This window comes from Arvicola amphibius, chromosome 12 (assembly GCF_903992535.2).
Source record: "Arvicola amphibius chromosome 12, mArvAmp1.2, whole genome shotgun sequence".
In the NCBI taxonomy this organism is placed as follows: domain Eukaryota; kingdom Metazoa; phylum Chordata; class Mammalia; order Rodentia; family Cricetidae; genus Arvicola; species Arvicola amphibius.
In genome coordinates this window covers 124,770,048-124,789,709 of record NC_052058.2, presented here as the reverse complement: position 1 = coordinate 124,789,709, position 19,662 = coordinate 124,770,048, and the positions used below count along the sequence as shown (strand labels likewise).

Below are 19,662 nucleotides of genomic sequence, written 5' to 3'. Positions count from 1 at the left end.
AGAGAACCAGGCTTCAATTCTCAGCACCCACATAGTGACTCATGGAACTTCCTCTCTTTATGCACACCATGGCACAAACATGCACATATATACATCATTATTATCATCACTGTCATCATCACCACTAACAAAGGAATTAGGCATGGAATAGCACAGTAAAAGCATTTAGTTTAGAGTTCTCCGGTGTAACTTCAAACCCAGCTTCATATGATGAGACCTTGGACAAGTCCCATAAACCTCCTAAGCCTTGTTTGATGAGATCATGGTGAGGACTCTGTTTTCAGAGTCTCTAAAAGGCGAGCCAGTCTGGTAGTGGCGGCGGTGGTGGCAATGGTGGTGGCGGTGGCGGTGGCGGTGAGGATGACATATATGGAAGACACCTACAAAACCCTGCCTCTCCTCTGCAGCTTCTTGTCCCCTTTAGTCCCCTGATGAGGTGGAGATAATCAAAAGAATACTGAGGGAGACAGCTTTTCGTCTTTGCTGGAGGCTGAGACTCTTGATCCTGGACCACCAGTATCCTCTGACAACAATTTCTCTCCCACTGCAGGAGTGAGTGAGAGAACCAGGCTGCTGATGACTCCACGGGAGGGGCCCTGGACATGTGCTGTGGTGAGAGGCTGTCGGGTGAGTCTCAGCACTCCTGTGACCCAGGAACTCAGACGGGAGAAAGAGGGTACCAGCTGACACAGAATTGCAAGTCTGGTTGCCTGTGAAGTTGCTGTTCTGAGGTCTCCGTAGTTGGGGATTTGTTTCTCAAACCCTCAGTGTCTTTCTGTCCTAGGGTCATTTAGGGAAGATCTGTCTCCTCTGAGAGTAAGAACAGACATCTTAAGGTGTGTGCAGAGGTAGAGAGGAAGAAGAAAGTTGGCAAGGGAGCTTAGCATGGAGAGAGAGCCGCTGACCAGTAATGTGTCAGTGCAGGCCTCAGGAGCAATGGAAGAAATCTAAACCAGGTGATAGGGTCTGAGCTGAGGGTGGCTAAACAGCCTGTCAGTCCTGCAGAGAAGCCTGGCTGGGAGTCAGAACGTGAAGCTGGAGTCCAGGTGCCCACAGATGTGGGAGTCTGCCTGCCTGAACCCCTGCCATGGCTGTCACCATGGACACGGCCAGGGCAGTATGCCAATAGAGTGGCAGCATGGCCCACCAGTTGGAGACCATATTCCTGGTCAAAATAAATGGCATTAAAAGGAATAGAGTGGAAAAGACAGTGAAAGGGGTTTTATTTTCTTTTTATATGTTTTAATTATTTTCCTTATAACAAGCGTCTGTTGTGGCAATCTTACAAAATAAAGGCAAGCGAAACATTTGGAAATTTGCCATACCTTTGTATGCCTACATTTTCATATCCTCCACCCAAATGTTTGTTTGAGAAAATAGCCTTTTGAATTCTAACTTGGAAGCCTCAAACTTGTGGCGTCTGAGAAACCTCGCGATCATGCTAGGTAAGAAGCTTAAAAATGCAGTCTCCGTGTGACATTTAAGGTTGACATTGAAAACAAATAGATGCGACTCGGAAGCAGTGGCTTCAAAATAAGCAATTACAGGATCCACTGCCCCACCCTTCCCATCTCCCTGGCTCCTCCAGCAGCCTGAGCCCTTGGCGCAGTTCCCCCTCATCCAGCAGGGGCACCATTGCACACCATGAGCCCCTGTTTTTGCTGGTGGGGAATGGATGCTGTGCATAGGAGGCATCCTGGCAAGGACCAGAGGAGCTAGTTGGAAAGAAAGAATTCTCCGAAGGTTATGAAAGCTGGGTGTCTGGAGGGCCACTGTATGCTGGGGGACAGCAGATCTGTTCTGCATATTTTAGGAGTATGACGTAAGCCCAACACAGAGACATAAAGAAGATCTGGGCCCACGAGATGAAGAACTTACTTTCTGACTCTCACAATGGTCCAGTCATAGAGCTGATGATTCCAGAGGAGGGAAATGAGTGCTCCATCACTGGAGGCATTCAACCATTGGAAGGCAAGCAATGGAGAGGAAATTTCCCCAGTGGGTGGGAGGTCTCAGTGACGTCAAAGTTCCTTTCAACTATTAAACACTTCTGTGATTCAGATATGAGTCATAGGATTCAGAGATGACTCTCCAACCAGAGATGGCCCCCACTGGCTAGAAAATATCCACAGAAAGTAGGATATAATGTATAGGAACCCAGGGAGGAGCATGTTGGGGAGAAAAGAGCATGGGACTTGGCATTTGAGTCTGACTGCTATTTCCAGCCTCTGTGTTTAGGGGCGAGTCATTTAACCTTGCTGGACCTGCCACCAGCCCATCATCTGAAAATGGAAATAACAGCAACATGAATATGAATATGATCTTCACAAGAAGAAATGTAACGACTCATTTATTGACCAAGTCCATTTATTGAGTGCCTACCGTGTCTCAGATACTGTATTGGGTGCTGGGGATATGGAGGGAGATGAAACACAGTCCCTGCCTTAATGAAGGTTCACAGATAAGCTCTGTGCTGAGCCAGTTCTGGAAAATGGGACAAAGCCACAGCAGAGAGGTTACAGTAAGAAGCACGATGTATTTAATTCTATCTCCTCCCCTAGAGCCGGCAAACAATGTCGAATGGAAGAGGAGATTAGTCATCTCCATTGAAGCTGGCACTTTGCCTGCCTTATGCAATACTCAGGAAGTTGGTATCATTTACTGCCCCCATCTTACAGATGACAGGACCAAGGCCCAGGGAAGTTGGGCTTCCTTCCCTAATTCCCTTAGCTAGATGATGTTTGGCAAGGGAAGGCCCAGTCAGCCATTCCTGAGCCTGTGTCCTCACCACTACCCTGTTCTTACCTCCATCATTTCTGGAGAGTCATTGTTGTTTGCAGAGGGGAAAAGAGTGAAGGGTGTTTGTTCCCAGAGAGGAGTCAGGCAGTGTCACTGTGCCTGTCTCCTTCTATGTCCTACTTCTTCTAGAAAGCCCTGTCTGCCAAGGGCCAGGAAAGTATATGCCTGCTAGATACCCGTGCTGCCAGGCAGATATGGTATTGTAATAATTATTCATCTTTTTATAACCATGAGCTCTTTAAGGCAAGCCCCTGTCTGTCTCACTCCTGTGTCCTCCTTGCCCACCATTTATTGAGCCATGTCTTCGTTTATTCCCCATTAATTGAGCACCTGCATGTGCCTGGCACTGCAGTAGATTCAGGAGCTCCAATAGAAACCAAACTGAGAGAGTGCCTACCCCACAGGACTGTTTTATATATTAAGAGTGGGTTTCAAGCCTGGAGAGATGGCTCACCTTGTAAAAGCACAGAGGGTCCAGGTTCAATTCTCAGCACCCATAAATTATCTATAACTCCGGTTGCTCCATGAATATTGCATGCATGTAGTGCATAAACTTATATGCAAACAAGCATCCATGCATATTAAATAAATTAATTTAAAGAAAAAAAGTAGGGCCCCAGGTCTTAGACCTGACTCAGTCACTAATCAGTGAGATGCTCATTTCCCCTCCCTGGACCCGCTATCTACAAAGTGTCATGATTAATCTTCAGTGCCATACAGAATTTTTGGATGGCTCAGTGAATTAATAGAGAGATGAGAGACTAGCCTGACACACAGTGGTGCTATGTAATTGTTCACTGGAAAGGGAAGACAGGCAACAGACAAGGAGAGGGGGCGTCATGTGGCAAACAGTGGGAAAGACTATAGAAAAAGATGAAAACTAAGCCGAGGGACGTGGGGAAGGACTGAAAGGCACTTTAGCATTGTGACTGTGTGGACCTGAGCCCAGTGTGGAGCAGATCGCCACAAAGGCTGGTCATCCAGATCTGCTGACCTAAATGGAAACCTGGACATAAAACAAATGGATGTATAGAGGCCAAGAGCACTGGGGTGCTGGGCCCCTAGAAGAGCCCATGGACACTGTGAGCAATTGCATAATGATAATAATGGTATAAGAATACAGCCCTCAGTAGTTTCTCTCCCTCCCTGCTGCCTTCCCTGCTGGGCAAGACACAGGCAGAGCGAGGGCCAGCCATGCCAGGATGACTCATTCATTCCCACACAAACTTCAGAGTAGCGTGACATGGCTAACACTCAGAGCCTCGGTCACCCAGACCCGAGCTAGCATCAGCCAGGTCATATAGACCTCTTAGATAATACTTCCTGAAGTGGAGATGTCTTTAGACATCGCCAGCAACCCAGGAAGCCCACAGCTGCCTTCAAAGTGGGTAGGCTGCTCACACCCTCCAGGGTACTCCCACGTTTGCTCACACACTTGTGTTTGTTCTCATTTGACACAGCCGCATGCTCACGTACACACATGCACATGCCCACACAGTCACCCAAGCACGTGGCCTGCCTCCGGCTCACAGGGCCCTGTGGGGGTGGACACGCACCTTCAGAGGACACACACCTGCATATCTTCTTCCTCTTGCATGTTCAGCTCGCTCGGCTCTGCAGCTCCACCAGCCTTCACGCACCATACAAGCTCCCTGGCAACTAAAAGACACACTAGCTCTCTTACTCTCTTTAGGTCTCCCCTGGGACTGCACCCTGATCTCATGCACATGCACAGATCAGAAAACACACTCCTTCCTTCTGCATCCCATGCCCTTTCCTTGGCACTTAGTCCCTCTTGGTTTTGGAAACCAGCGGTAGGCACTTGGCGTAGACCTGGCTGCCTTCACTCCATGCATGCACAGACTTCTTTCCTTTCCCCTCGTGCACACGTTCCTTTGCACGCAGTCACTTTATTCTCTTCCACTCCTCTTGCATGCTCACTTTACTTGCTTTGCAGTCATCCAAACACATGAGTACATTCAAACCCACACCCCCTGCTCTTTAGTGTGTAGGTGTTCACATATGCATGAAAGCAAACAATGCTGTGGATGCTGGGGCCTCTGTTCCTTTCCCCAGCTAGCATTGGTATGGGCCTAGCCTCAAATCCAATAGCTTCCTTGGAGTACATGGGAGGTAGAGGATATCAGGGCCAGTGATGACCAGGTTGTGCAATAGAGTGACATCATTAAGTCTTGCTTTCAGTGTCTCTAATGAGCAGACTTATGGGCAGGTTGCCTCCTAAGATTTGTAGGAACTGAGGCCAGTTCCACAGTGTGCTGTGGGATAATGATCTTGTACACTATAAAGATTTGTCATTCATATTGGTTTAATAGATGTTGATTGGCCAGTAGCCCGGCAGGAAGTATAGGTGGGGCAACCAGACTAAGAGAATTGTGAGAAGAGGAAAGGCAGAGAGTCAGTCGCAAGTCAGACACAGAGGAAGCAAGATGAGAATGCCTTACTGAGAAAAGGTACCAAGCCACATGGCTAAACATAGATGAGCATTATGGATGAATTTAAGTTGTAGGAGCTAGTTAGCAGTAAACCATAGAAATAGGCCAAACAGTTTATAATTAATATAAGCCTCTGTTTATTTATGATTGAATGGTTGTGGGACTGGGTGGGACAGAAACTTCTAACTACACAAGTGAGGCCTCTAGTGATATACCACCTCCAGTTGAACCTGGTACTGCAAGGACCCTTGTGTGTGTACATGTGGGTACATCACTCTGTATAAGCAATCATGGTCCACAGTTCACCCCAATCAGTATGTAGCCTAAGAAAGAAGCTCCTGAAGGAAAAACCTTGCAAGCATCAGGCTATGATGAGAGCAAATTCTGAAGTCCTCATTATTAGAGTACCGCTTGAGAAGAGGACATGAACACTAGGTAGGTGCATGGGTACCTCTCCTGGGCATTGTGAATTATTGCCCTATAAGAATGGCATGGCCAAATGAGAGGAAATTCAAGCCCCATGTCTAAGAACGCCATTGCTCTTGAGACCTGGGTACTCCAGAGGCCCACTATATATGACTAGAGTCATGATAGTCCTGGATACCCTGAGGTTAAGTGTGTGACATTCACCTGAGTTCATACAAGGTTTCAAGTATACACTGAAGGCCTAAAACTGCTCCTTTTGGTAAGAACAGAGATGACTTCTTGGGCTAATGGCTATGAACCCTACTTCCATCTTTAATCTTGGTATCTTGAAGGTGGGCCCCAGTCCAGCTCTAAATACAGTGCTCTGTGTGTCTTCTCACCAGTGTTCAGTGGGTTCTCCCGAGCCAGGGATGAGGACTCAGTGTCAATAAAAAGCAATTGCTTGGGCTGGAGAGATGGCTCAGTGGTTAAGAGCATTGCCTGCGCTTCCAAAGGTCCTGAGTTCAATTCCCAGCAACATGGTAGCTCACAACCATCTGTAATGAGGTCTGGTGCCCTCTTCTGGCCTGCAGGCATACACGCAGTCAGAATATTATATACATAATAAATAAATAAATTTTTTTAAAAAAAAAAGCAATTGCTTATCCTGGGTGCTACTTTATGGAGTAAAGGAGGTGGAGGCCTGTATTTACGAAGGCATGATTATCCTCACCTCCAGTAACCCCGCCTGACCAGCAGAAGGGCCATAGCTTTTGCTGCATCCCCATCGTGCCTCTTAAGAGACATTGTGCTAGAAGCTGATGGACTGTTGAAAATGCCCTTTGATCAAGTCAAATTTATGGAGCATCCACTCAATCCCAGCATGTCCCAGATTAGTGGTATAGTGCTAAGCAGAGCAGATGTATACTCCTCTCCTCTCAGAGAACACAGGGAACCAGGGAAGGCTTATGTGCAGGCCTAGAGACAAGAACCAAGAAAGGCTCCCTGAAACCATGCTAGAGGATGAGTAGGGGCCTCTATCAAACAATGTAAGAAGATAGGTAACCTCAGAAGGAGATTCAGCTTCCATCTGCTAAACCCTGTCCTTACTGAGCATCCAAGTGCGGTGCCCAGTACTGGTTCTAACTGTTCTGGGAGCAGGTGCAGGAACTTTAGTGGGCAACCAGAAAGAAGGCAGACTAAATGTGGCATGTGGCTGAGGTGTTGCTTATGCCTGTCCACAAGCACAGCACACATTCTGCATGTCCTTCTCTTTCTGTGGTATTGGGGATTGGAACTCATGGCCTATGTGCACACTAGGTCAGCACTGAGCTATACATGTAGCCGCCATTCTACAGGTTCTTATTTCTTTACCAGACTGGTGCTCCTGTTTTCATTTGGGACTATTAACACGTTTAGAGATGTTTACACTGACTGATAATTTGAGTCTTTAGACCATTATAGAGAAACAAAACACTGTTAGGAGGTGCTAAGATACTAACAGAGTAACATTTTGTGGAGAGGTCCTGGCCAGGTATCCACTAGTCAACAATGGTAGAGTTTAACTAGTCTCTGACACCAAGACAGTAAGGAGAGCAGGAACCCATGTCGCTGGGCCTAGAAGTACTTAGGGGAGGTAGACAGACCTGGGTTTATGTTTGAGCTCTGCCACCAACTGGCCCTATGGCCTTAGGTAAATCATCTGTTTTGACCTCAAAATTCTATTCTCTAAACTATAGGTGGTGGTGTAAGATCTTCACAGAGGCCATGATAATGAATTAATAGATTGAAAGTTTTATTGCATGGCGATCAGTCAATGGTGGCTGACAATGATGGTGGTCATTCCAGAGTACAGAGCATAAACAGAAAAATTCTTGCATTTTTTGAGCCTGCTCCAAGGCTCAGGTGTCAAGTTCTGGGCAGTCCTTCAGCAATATAGCTATAGCTCTATATAACTCTCCACTACAGGCCTGCGATCTCCCAGAGCCAGCAGAGCCTCTGGAGAGGAGCGTTGTCTGCTTGTAAAGTCATGTAGGAAAGGGGCCAGCACTGGTGGGAAGAGAATCTCTGTCCATTTCTGTCCAATCTGTGTCACTGAGGTGGACACAGCTGTGATGCTGTTGGAAGGTACCTGGACGTACAGGGACCCTGAAAAGAGAGTCTCTGCAGCAGCTGTCCCCACAATGGTTGATACCAAAGGCCACTGAGATGGATGAGAATTCATCACATTACTAGACATGTAGCAGCAGACACTCTCCTCTTCCTTTTCTTTGTCCAGTCTCGAGCTACCCTAGCTCTCATTATATTCTGTACACCTTAAGGCACGTCCTTACAACATCACCCTGTGCTCCCACTCATGTCTTCTTCTCAGACCTCAGTGTCTGCTTAGTCAGCTTTATTTACCTCCTTATGAACAGTCTCAAAACTCAGGAGCTTCAAACAAAGCATCTTACCTGCCCAGGAGCTACAGGACCAGGCAGGGTGTTCTTCTGACCAGGCTGTGTTCACCTGCTTAAGGCCTGGGAAACAACATCCATGAAAGCTTTCCTGACGCATCTGGGCCCTCGGTCTCTGCTGTGTGAACCTGCTCTCTCTTTAGTTAGCCTGGGCTACCTCACAGTAAGGTAGTCATAAGTATGTTAGACTTCTCAGATAGCAGCAGATAGACTTCTGACATTCTAAGACCGGGGGGAACCGAAGCTTCAGGCTTCCTATGCCTCAGAAAAGAAACTATAGTATTTGTTTGTTTATTGGTCAAAGCTAACCACAGTCTCAGCCCAGATTCAAGTAGAGGAAGAAGCATGGCGCCTCTTGACGGGATCCAGGAATCTGCATCCCCCTCATCTGTCATAACATCCTTTATCAGCCTCTGTTCCTCTTACATTCATTCTTTTTTACTTCTTTCTCCTATTTCATGCCCCATTGTTTTTCTTCGCCCATTTCAGCTCTCACCTGTGCATATCTCAAGTCTTTGGCTCTTTTCCCTACTTGCAAAGAGCATGGCTGTTTGCAGGCTTCTCTCCAGCATCTGTAAAGTCACTGTGTGCTATATCAAAATAATTTAAAGTTGGAAATAAATTTTGAAATAAAATATGTTGTGCCCTTATACATGGACAAATATTCATCTCTAAGGAGTATGACAGCCAGGTTCACACTTATGAGTTAAGCCAGACTAGAATTGTGACTCCTTGGCATTCTGCATCGAGATACGGGGTTTAGAGAAAACCAGGACTAGCCTATCTGGCTCCATCCAGCTGCAAGGATGCTCACATGCAATGCTCGCATTTATGTGCATAGGCACTCTGCTCCACACATCTGATCTCCAAACATACCTTCTGCAAATGACAAATGCACACAGCAGCGTGTTGTGCATCAGAAAACAAGAAAAGAGAACACCATGCTGCAAACCAGGCTCAGGCCAGTATGCACAGAGAACCTTTGAATTTGTGTATAAAGAGTGAAATGTCTTTTGGAGTCCATCTACTCCTCACCTCTGAGAAAGATGCCTAGTAAAAAAGTAGAGAAGAGTTTTTCAAATGTAAGTCCAGACCAAGGGCCATTTTCCTGGTGTAATGACAGCGCTGAGCGTGTGTGTCCTGGTGTTGAGCATCACTCTTGTGGCTAGACTAAGACAAGCCTGCACCTCATCTCAGCCCCCGGGTAACTCTCCTGCACTGGAAATGGGGAAATCAGTCTCCCCACAACAATCATGAGGCCACAGTTGCTGGTATGAGCATGGAGCTTGTAAAGTAGAATCTACTGACTTGTCCATTTGTTTTCTAATTGTTGGATTCAGGCCTGGATATGAACCTGAGCTCTTCCTTTTAGAGCTTAGGATTCTCTGACTTCCACATATATGCCATGAGAAACATACATTCCAAAAAAAGTAATTAATTAAAAATGCAATTTTTTAAAAGACTATTTCCCCATCACAAACAAAGCCATCTGGGAATGTGCTTCTTGTGTCTACCCAACATAGTGGCACCCTCTGCCAGCATGTGCAGCCCACACTCAGCAGCAAGGTGCACTGTAGCCATGCCCAGCCTCTCAGGCCCACCATGATACAATGTGAATCCAGCCTGTTGTGGGAGCCTGTGGTCTCAGAAACGAATAATGATGTTCACATTAGACAAATTCTGTTGCCCAAGTTACCAAAAACTTGATAGCATCCCATTGTGTTTTTTATTCAAGAGCCCAGGGACTTGTGGTTCTAGCCCAGCCTCTCAGAACATCTCAAAATGATAATCCTTGTACAAAATCTCAAAACTTACCTGAGGCTACACATGTACTTTATCTAAGTTCACCCACGGGTTGTTAGCATGCCTCATCTCCCTGCAGCCTGGTGGTCTCGGTTCCTCTCCACAGCTAATCTTACAAGTGATATGCCTTCGCTTCTGCTATGAGCTTTTGGCCACGGAGCCTACCATGGTTACCATGTGGGAAGGCCTGCACACGGTTGTGAGTGCCAGGAGGCAGGGTCACTGAAGGCCAACTTGGGGCCTGTCTACTGTATTGCTTAAAAGTTGAATAATTAAATTTGAAACACTTTTAATAAAGCTTAATATAGCTATCCCACTCCGTCCAGCTTCATTTTCAACACGCCGGACTATTTCAGCATGCTTCCTTCTTAGCGTCTTTCAGTGTTCAGTTTGCAAGTTAAGTTCTATGTAGTACATACAGGCTAGTGTGTCATCAGTCTTAAAATTTTAATATAAAATGTCTATCTTTTAACATAGTCAAATCCTCATAACCCACAAAGACACATTCTTAGGATGTGCCAATGAGCTGGGGGGTGGGGGGAAGCCCACTAACCAAAGCAGAAAACCAGCAAAAAGGACATCATAATGAAACCAGTGCCATTCTCAGTGTGGCAGGACTATGCAAGACTTGGTTTTTCTTTATTCTTTGATGGAAAGGTGGTATCTGCATTTTCTAAGTCATTTTTACACAAAATGGTTGAGCATTCCAACATGGTAATTAAACAGTAGCTGTGGGTGGTAGGGACACCCCTACCCCTGCTTACTCTATGGACAGACCCCCCAAACCTGGGACTGACCCAAACCCATGATTCCTAATGGGAACTGATTAATTCCATGGAAACTTCTGTAGAGACAGATGACCACAAAACATGGGATTCTGTTTCCTTGTAGAAAATCAACAAAATGAACCAGAGGTCACATTGATGAGGCCACTCAGGGAAAGGGAGGTTCAAAGGCTCTTTGACAATCATCTGTGCTACAACCAAAAGCAGGACTCTTTTCTCCTGAAGGGTGCTGATTCCCAGCGGGATCTCTCTGCAGCTCTTTCAGGAGCCAGACAAAGGGCCACAGGCGTCTGTTCTGTCTTTCTCTTCAGACACTAGACAAATTTCTAATTTGGTGGCTTGGTTTCTGATTTCCTTAGAGGTAGAGAAAGCACTGAAGTTTTCAGTCACGGTCAGCCATGTTTGTTGGTGTCTGCCATCAGCACATCTTCAGAGGTCTACAGGAGGCTCCAGTCTGACTTCCTGAACTTGCTTCCTTTTCTCTCTGCTGTGCCCTTCTATACACAGGTCGTGTGTTTAAAGTTCATTCTTGTTTCTGCTCTTGCTAAATAATGTCAAAATTTCATATTCTATATTTTTAATAGATATTTAATATTTGGTCTTTCACTTACAATGGTTGGAATTAAAGGGTTTTTTTGACTTGAAGATGAAGGTGAAACAGTAGGAACAGAACTTCAAAGAAGAAAGCAAAGTGAGCAAGCCAATAAGAAGCAATAAACCAATGTCAGTCGGTCAGGATACCCCCACAGAGCAACTGAGAAACCTGCTTCAGCTTCTGCCTCCAGGTTCCTGCCTTGGCTTCCTCCATAAAGGAGTGTAAGCTGTAAGATGAATAGACCCTTTCCTCCTCGGGTTGCTTTTGGGTGTGGCGCTTATCACAGCACTAGAAAGCAAACCAGAATACTCAGGGACTATGTAAAAATTTCCTTGGGCTTTGCACCTTGGATCACACCCTCTGGTTTCACACCAGTTCCAGCAGAGAACCCGGAGGCAGGAGTTGCTGGTGGAGCTGGCGGAGATACACAGGAGCCAGAGCTTTCTAGACCTTTCCTACTGACCATGGCCAGGACTTTTGTTCTTATTCCAAGATCAAAGAGAAGCCCTTGAATTAAGCTAAGCTGTGGGCTCAGGATTCCTCTTCAAGCAGAGGGATCTTATAAGCTGAGCAGGCCCTACAGACCCTGCTCTAATTTCATGCAAGGCCTAGAGAGGCAATGGAATGCCCAGGACTACAAGCCTGACACAGAACCCTTGACCCTACCTTGACATGGAGAATGTGAGAATGAGTCTCCTGGACAGCCAATGGCCATCTGATGGTGGCAGTTCCTAGAGATTCGTCAACCCTGCTGTCTGAGGTGAGGGTGGGGTGCGGCCCAGATAGTTTTTACTCCCCTCCTGCCATCTGGACTGTCTTTAAGGACTTCTGAGGTCATTAACACAAACTGCTAAAGAACTCCAAGCTAGGACTTGGCCTACCACTGCCTTGGGCTTAGGCCCCAGTCCTTCAGAATACTCCATACAGCACTTGTGAAACTTCTTTGTTGTCTCATTCATGAGAGAACTATGAGAGAATTTAGGGATGACCCTCTGAACCAGGATGTTGTGGTGCATGGGGCCTGTAATCGCAGCACTCAGGAGATAAGGCTGGAGGATCATGAGTTCAAGGTCATTCTCCGCAAAATATTGAGTTCAAGGTCAGCCATAGGCTATCGAAGACCCTGTCTCAAAAATAAAACAAAACGGATGTTTATCCGCTGAACCTCCATTTCTTCATGAGAGAAACGAGGTGAAAAAAGAAGCTCTCATCCTCCATGTGTCTCCGTGCTTTGGCCTCAGGCACTGGGGGCTCCTGAGGGTTGCTGATGTCTATTCCTTTGGTTCTCGGTGTGGTGGCTGGGGCAGAGGATGTATGACCCATTGACTCTCCTTGATGCTTTTCACCCTTCTACTGTAGAGCCTGCACTGTAGAGAAGCACGGGGCTGTCAGCCTTTGTGAGCAGCCGCAAAGCTGTCTGAAGTCCCGCGCAGAGCCTTTCCTTTATATCCCATCCGAGGCGTACTTGAGTTGCATTTTGTTTTGAGAGCTTGTTAGCATTCTGGATTTAATTAACTGGCAGAGACAAAGCCTCACAGTTTCTCTCACCTCCAGGTCACGCCCATTCTACCTACCCGCTGACCCCAGTTTTCAGCCCCAGCCCACATCCAGATGGGGTGCTCATTGTCCTCACATTGTGCTCAGCTCTCACATGAAAAGGTCCTTGCCACCGCCTGCCTCCCCACCCCACCTCTCGCCCACCTCATCTCTTACCTCTAGCTACGGTCTATTGGGCATTCATCATCTACTAGGCACAGGGCTAAGTATTTGTGTGTTTTTAGATCATGGTATCCTAAAAGTCCTATGAGATAGGATTTGTAGATCCATTTTCTAGAAGAGAACTAGGTTCAAATTGTCACTTAGCCACAGCGCTTATCCAGGGTCACGTGTAGTAAATGACAAAACTGGGCCTCAAACCTCAATCTGTGTAGGATTCTAAATGGTTGGACTGCTGGCCACTCCAGAAGGCTGCCTGCCTAGAAGGCAGAACTACTTCAGGTTCCTGGAGGTCTGCCTACCCTGAGTTTCCATGTACAGTCTCCCCTCAGGCCCCCCTTCCAGAGAGTATACTCTCCAGTGTCTGTGAGCAGTGATCAGCCCACACCCACTGCAGACTAAGCAGTGGGCACCCTTGACTTCCAGAACCCTCCCCACTGCCTTGGCTCTAGCTCTACTTTAAGAGTCTTTCTAACCAGAAAAGCCCACCCACTAAGTGTGGTTGATTCTACTGCAAAGGCATAGCCGCACCCTGCCTCTGTGTCATGGGAGGAGAAGCAAAAGCAGCAGCAATCTAAGGTAGGCAACAGACACAGGATGGGAGGGCAGACGCAGCATGCCTCCTGAGACTGTGTCCTGACCCTTCAACCCATGGTGGTGGCTTTAGGCAAGTCACTTACTCTCGAATGTCTCTCTGTTTTCTGAACTGTAAAAGAACAGTCCTGTTACCTCTGTCATGCAGTCATTCAAGGACTGACTGAATCAGTGCTTATAAAGAGGTCACTGAAGCCTCTCTCCACCAGGCAGCCAAATTTCATACAATAAACCAGCACACATTACGTGGGCTTTCCATTCCCAGCCTGACAATCCTATATGAGACATCCCTTCTGCCTGGGGTGGAGTCACAGACTCCGCCTATTGATGAAAGGTCTGTTGAGGGGCTTACTCTTGTCTAAACAACCACGGAGAGGTTTCACACCTTGCCCAAGTCACTGGGGTTGAGACTGGTAAACACTTGCATCCTAGTTCAGGTCCTTCTGCCCAAATCCGTTTTCTTCTGCTACTGCATCCTCCCTGCCTGGAGAAATAGGAAGATGAATCAGCTGTGGGTGTTGGCTGAGAAGATGGTTCACCCAGGAAAGTGCTTGTCATGTAAGCACAGAGACTCGAGTTGGGATCCCAAGCATCCAAAAAGACAAATTTAAAAAGTATGGCATCATGTGCTTGTCATCCATGCCCCCACCCAGGAGACAGCGACAGGACGATTCACAGAGCGCACTGGCCAGCCAGTCTCGTCTAAATAGTGAGACCCTGCCTCAAAAAATAAAGTCTACAGTGAGTGCCTGAGGGACACCAGAGGTCGACCTCTGGCCTCTGCATGCAATGCATACACAAATACAAGATGCAGGTCCCGCCATCAGCCAGCTTACCATCCAGGATAGACTTGCTCCTTCCCCAGGCTCTTTCTCTCATCCTGCTGCACATTCTGTGGATCTCTTGGTCTTGGTGTGCACTGGCTAGCAGGACTGATGGGGCAGAGGTGTGGTGGGGAGCCAATACACGTCCCCACAAAGCTACATCTACTGCCCATTGCCTTTGCAGAGAGGAGCCAGAATTTTTTTTCACCAGGATCCGTGGTGCTCCTAGCACCCCGCTGGCCTGCACTGTGATACATGAGTGCATACACACACACGCACACACACGCACACACACATGCACACATGCACTTATGGGCACACACTCCCACATGTTTACATGCATACACACACATGCACACACGCACACATGCACTCATGAGCACACACTCCCACACATGCATGCATGCACGCACACACACACATGCATTCATGGGCACACACTCCCACACATGCATGTATACATGCACACACACGCACACATGCACTCATGGGCACACACTCCCACACATGCATGCATGCACACACACACACACGAACACATGCACTCATGGCCACACACTCCCACACATGCATGCATGCACACACACACGCACACATGCACTCATGGCCACGCACTCCCACATATGCACGCACACACACACATGCACTCGCGCATGCATACACACACACACACACACACACACACATGAGTGACTCTATTTTCCGTGTTGTTAGGAGGGTTGAGAGTCAATACTCATAAAGCTCTGGAGCTGCACCAGTGTATGGTAAACAGTCTTTATCCAGAAGTTCAGCTTGGTGGCTCTATCTGCAGTCCCAGCATTCAGGAAATAGAGGTGGGAAGGTCAGGATTTGCAGTCCCAACATTCAGGAAGTGGAAGCAAAGAGGTCAAGAGTTGCAGACCGTCCTTGGCTACATGAAGAATTCAAGGCCAGCTTGGACTATAGGAGATGCTATCTTGGGGGTGGAGGGGCAATCTGTTTACTCATAATGCTTGGGATAGCAGCCAACCCCTATGTTCTGCGAGCTTGGGCAAGGCATGTCCCCAAGTTTTCCCTCAGCCTTTTTCGTTTGTTTGTTTGGTTTGTTTTTGTTTTTTGAGACAGGGTTTCTCTCTAGCTTTGGAGCCTGTTCTGGAACTCACTCTGTAGACCAGGCCGCCCTCAAACTCACAGAAATCCACCTGCCTCTGCATCCCGAATGCAAGGATTAAAGGCATGCTACACCACTGCCCAGCTCCCTCAGCCTTTTCAAAGAAATCATCAGGCTAGGCGAATATCCCTGCCTCAAATCTCAGGTTCTGACATTCAATGGCTTTGGAAGGCCGTGGTCAGGCAGGCATGGTCTGTGGCTGGCAGGCTTGGCCGGGAGGTCACTCTTGACCACTCTGAGAATGAAGAAAAGCTGAATGGGACAGTCTCCCTCCTCTCATAAACAGGATCAGGCTAAACCAGGCTTCAGCTCCAGTTATGGTGGGCTGAGGCTGAGAGCAAGCGGATGAGTCACCAGGGAGCCTCCGTGGTTCTGGAGCTCCAACCAGCCCCCGGGCAGAGGAACTGCAAGGCTTAATGGTGTGATTTGAGAGCTGGGGTACAACAGAGGGATCAGTGTGTCCTCGCATGCCCTGGATGACATCCGAAGGCCATTTGCCTCCACGTTTTACCTGGGAAGCTTTGGCCAGGGTTACTGATTCTGCCTCTCAGTCCCTCTTCTCCTCCCTCAACACCACTCAGCATCCCAGGATCCATCTGCCAGATGTCAGGTGCAGAAGCTGCACCAACAGCCCAGGACAGCTGTTTAGGATTCAAGGTCCCACATACATACCCCTCCCTCTTCAGTCTCCAGGCTCTCACTGTGCTCCCTGCCTGTACTGCAGCGACCCTTTCCTAAGAAGTCATATGGCAAAACGAAACCATCCGTTGGTGTCAGGAAGCCCAGGGTTTAAATCTCAGGTCTGCATTTACTTGGGAACGATGCTTGGGTTCTCAAAGCCTACATTTCCCTACCTGGAAAGATCCCTTTCACCCGACTCAAGAGGGAAGTCTATCAAGAGCCTCCTAGGAAATCTCCTGTAAGCAAGCAACCTCTGCATGGGGGGGGGGGGGAGGTCCGTGCGTGGCAAAGCAGCTCCCTTACTGGTAACTACTGAAGAGCTAACCCTCGACACAAGCACCTCGACACAACAAATGGGGCTCATGATGCCACCTGCCATAGAGGCCAATGCAACTACTCTGGGAACTGCACATCTACAGCCCAAGGAAGCGATGTCCTTTCCCAGAACATGGGAATGAGTGAAAGGGAGGGCAGGACAATAAGAAGTGACATCATTAGCCGAGCGGTGGTGGCACATGCCCTTAATCCCAGCACACAGGACGCAGAGGCAGGCGGATCTCTGTGAGTTCAAGGCCAGCCTGCTCTACAAAAAAAAAGAAGAAGTAGCATCATCTCAAGAAGAAGGACAAGAGACAAGATTATAATGGGTCAGGACTCTGGCACCTTCATCAGCTGGACTGCTTCTTTACTGCTAAATTCCCAGAACCTGGCCCAGTGCTTAGCAAAGTAGGTGCATGCAGATCCTTGCTGCATGACAGGGAAGCAAATCCTTGGGATCCCAGTCCCTGTACTTGGTGGTAAATAAGTGTGCGCTGGGTTCACCTACAAGTGAACAGAGGCCACCATCAGGGATGTGATTCCTCCCAGTCCTTGTACTTAGTGGTAAATAAGTGTGTGCTGGGTTCACATACAAGTGAGCAGAGGCCACCATCAGGGATGTGATCCCAACACAGTTCTCCATATCTGTGATTTCTATCACTTTCTATCGGGGATCCCCATTGGAGATCAGGGCTTCTTAATTGGAGGTCCATGGAACCCCCTCCAGATTATATGCGTAGTATGGTGTGTGTTTGGCAGTGTATCTAACCTGATTTTTAAAATGCCCAGTTTCTGACTAGGAAATACTTTTTTAAGATTTACTTATTTTATTTTATGCGTATGGGTATTTTGCCTGCATGCACAAATATATACACCACATGCATGCCTGGTGCAGTGGATCCTTGGAACTGGATCCAACTAGACAGTTGTGAGCTGCCGTGTGAGTGCTAGGAATTGAGTGCTGGGTGCTCTAGAGAAGCAGCCAGGGCTCTTAACCACTGAGCCATCACGCCAACTCCCATGAAACAAGTCTTTAATTGTAAAAAGTTTCCGGGGTTTTTGTTTTGGTTTGGTTTTGATTTTGGTTTATTTTTTGTTTGTTTTAGTTTTGGTTTTTTAATATAGGTTTCTTTGTATAACAGGTCTGATTGTCCTGGAACTTGCCTTATAGACCACCAGGCTGGCCTCGAACTCACAGAGATCCACCTGCTTCTACCTCCTGAGTGCTGCCACCGCCCAAGATTAGAGTTTATTTTTTTATTTTATGCATGTGTATGTGTATTAACATTCATTTGTGTGGTGCTTGCAGAGGCCAAAAGTAGGTATCAGATCCCCTGCAGCTAGAATTATAGGTGGTTGTGAGCCTCCTAATGTAGGTGCTGAACTCTGGTCCTCTGAAAGTCGTGAGTGCTCTTAGTCACTGAGCCATCTTTCTGGTCCCTAATTCTTTTTAATTGTCATATTATCAGAATTATCATTAGTGTGTGTGTGTGTGTGTGTGTGTGTGTGTGTGTGTGTGTGTGTGTGTGATATTGGGAGGGTCACATATGCCATGACACACGTGAAGACCAGAGGACAACTCCGTCAAATTGATTCTCTTCTTCCACCCTTATGCGGGTTCCAGGGATAAAACTCAGGTCACCAGGCTGTGTGACAAGGACATTGACCCACCAAGTCATCTAGCTGGCCAAAGAAAACGGTTTTAAATAACTCATCTCTGAAAGATGTATACCTGCCTGGCGCCTAGTGAATTTCCTCATTTGCTTCATCAGAACCCCAGAGATTTTTTTCTTTAAATGCAGAAAATTGGGCTGGAGCTATATGGCCCAGTTCACAGAATGCCTACGTAGACAGCACAAGGCCTTGGGCATGATCCCCGTCACCATGTGAAATCAGGTGCCGTGGTGCATGTCTACCATCCCAGCATGTGAGAGGTAGAAGCAGGGGAACTAGAAGTTCGAGTTTATCCTCAGCCACATGGTAAGCTTGCAGCCAGTCTGTAATACATGGGACCCATCTCAAGAAAAAAAAATGTGTGTAAAGTTTCCACGTTTGTCTCTGAGACATTGATTCAGGGCGCCTTCAGCCTGTGTTGCCCCCTCGCCCACACCACATACATGCAATTAGTCTGCTATCTCCTGTGTGCAGATGTAATGAGCATAGGTTCTCAGAGGGGCTGGCTCGCCTTCTGAGCGGCTGCTACGCTGGCAGCTCTCACAGAGCTGTGTGCACTGACGACCTCTGTCTCCTGCTCTTCTGAGTGGGACAGGTGCAGTCAGGGCCTGAAACATGAGAGTATCAACTAGGACTCATAACATCTGAACTTGGAGCTTTTATCTCTTTTTAAGAATATCTTTACAAGCCAGGTGGTAGTGGCGCACGCCTTTAATCCCAGCACTCGGGAGGCAGAGACAGGCGGATCTCTGTGAGTTCGAGGCCAGCCTGGTCTACAAGAGCTAGTTCTAGGACAGGCTCCAATGCTACAGAGAAACCCTGTCTTGAAAAAAAATCAACAGGGGCTGGAGAGATGGCTCAGAGGTTAAGAGCACTGCCTGCTCTTCCAGAGGTCCTGAGTTCAATTCCCAGCAACCACATGGTGGCTCACAACCATCTATAATGAGATCTGGTGCCCTCTTCTGGTCTGGTGGCATACATGCAGACAGAACACTGTATACATAATAAATAAATAAATCTAAAAAAAAAAAGAAAAAATCAACAACAACAAAAAGACTATCTTTATTGCTGCAAATATATATCAAATATACACATATAGTGAATATACACGTGTATGTGTGTATGTATATTTTTTCAGAAAATTTAAGATGTATAAATAAAATTACCTCTCCTCCCACCATCCCTCCCCTGACCCCATGACTGACAGGGTGGCACACAGCTTTGATCTAAGTACTTGGGAAGTGGAGGCAAATGAATCTCTATGAGTTCAGGAATGGCCTAGTCTACTTAGAGAGTTCCAGGCCAGCAGGCTTACACAGTGGTACCCTTTCTTAATAAATAAATAAAAGCTGCTGTTAACACCTGGCTTGATTTCCACTTAGCAAGCACGTCTATGAAACATCCCCTGT

The 19,662-nt window shown here is 47.2% G+C and overlaps 1 protein-coding gene across 1 annotated transcript in view; it reads left to right on the top strand.

Moving 5' to 3' along the window:
• Positions 1–19,662, top strand: part of Ptpn5 (protein tyrosine phosphatase non-receptor type 5) — a 39,663-nt gene that overhangs the window by 3,300 nt on the left and 16,701 nt on the right. Inside the window, 1 exon segment of the mRNA XM_038313931.1 lies at positions 551–627. Within this exon segment, the coding sequence (XP_038169859.1) occupies positions 551–627 (77 nt within the window).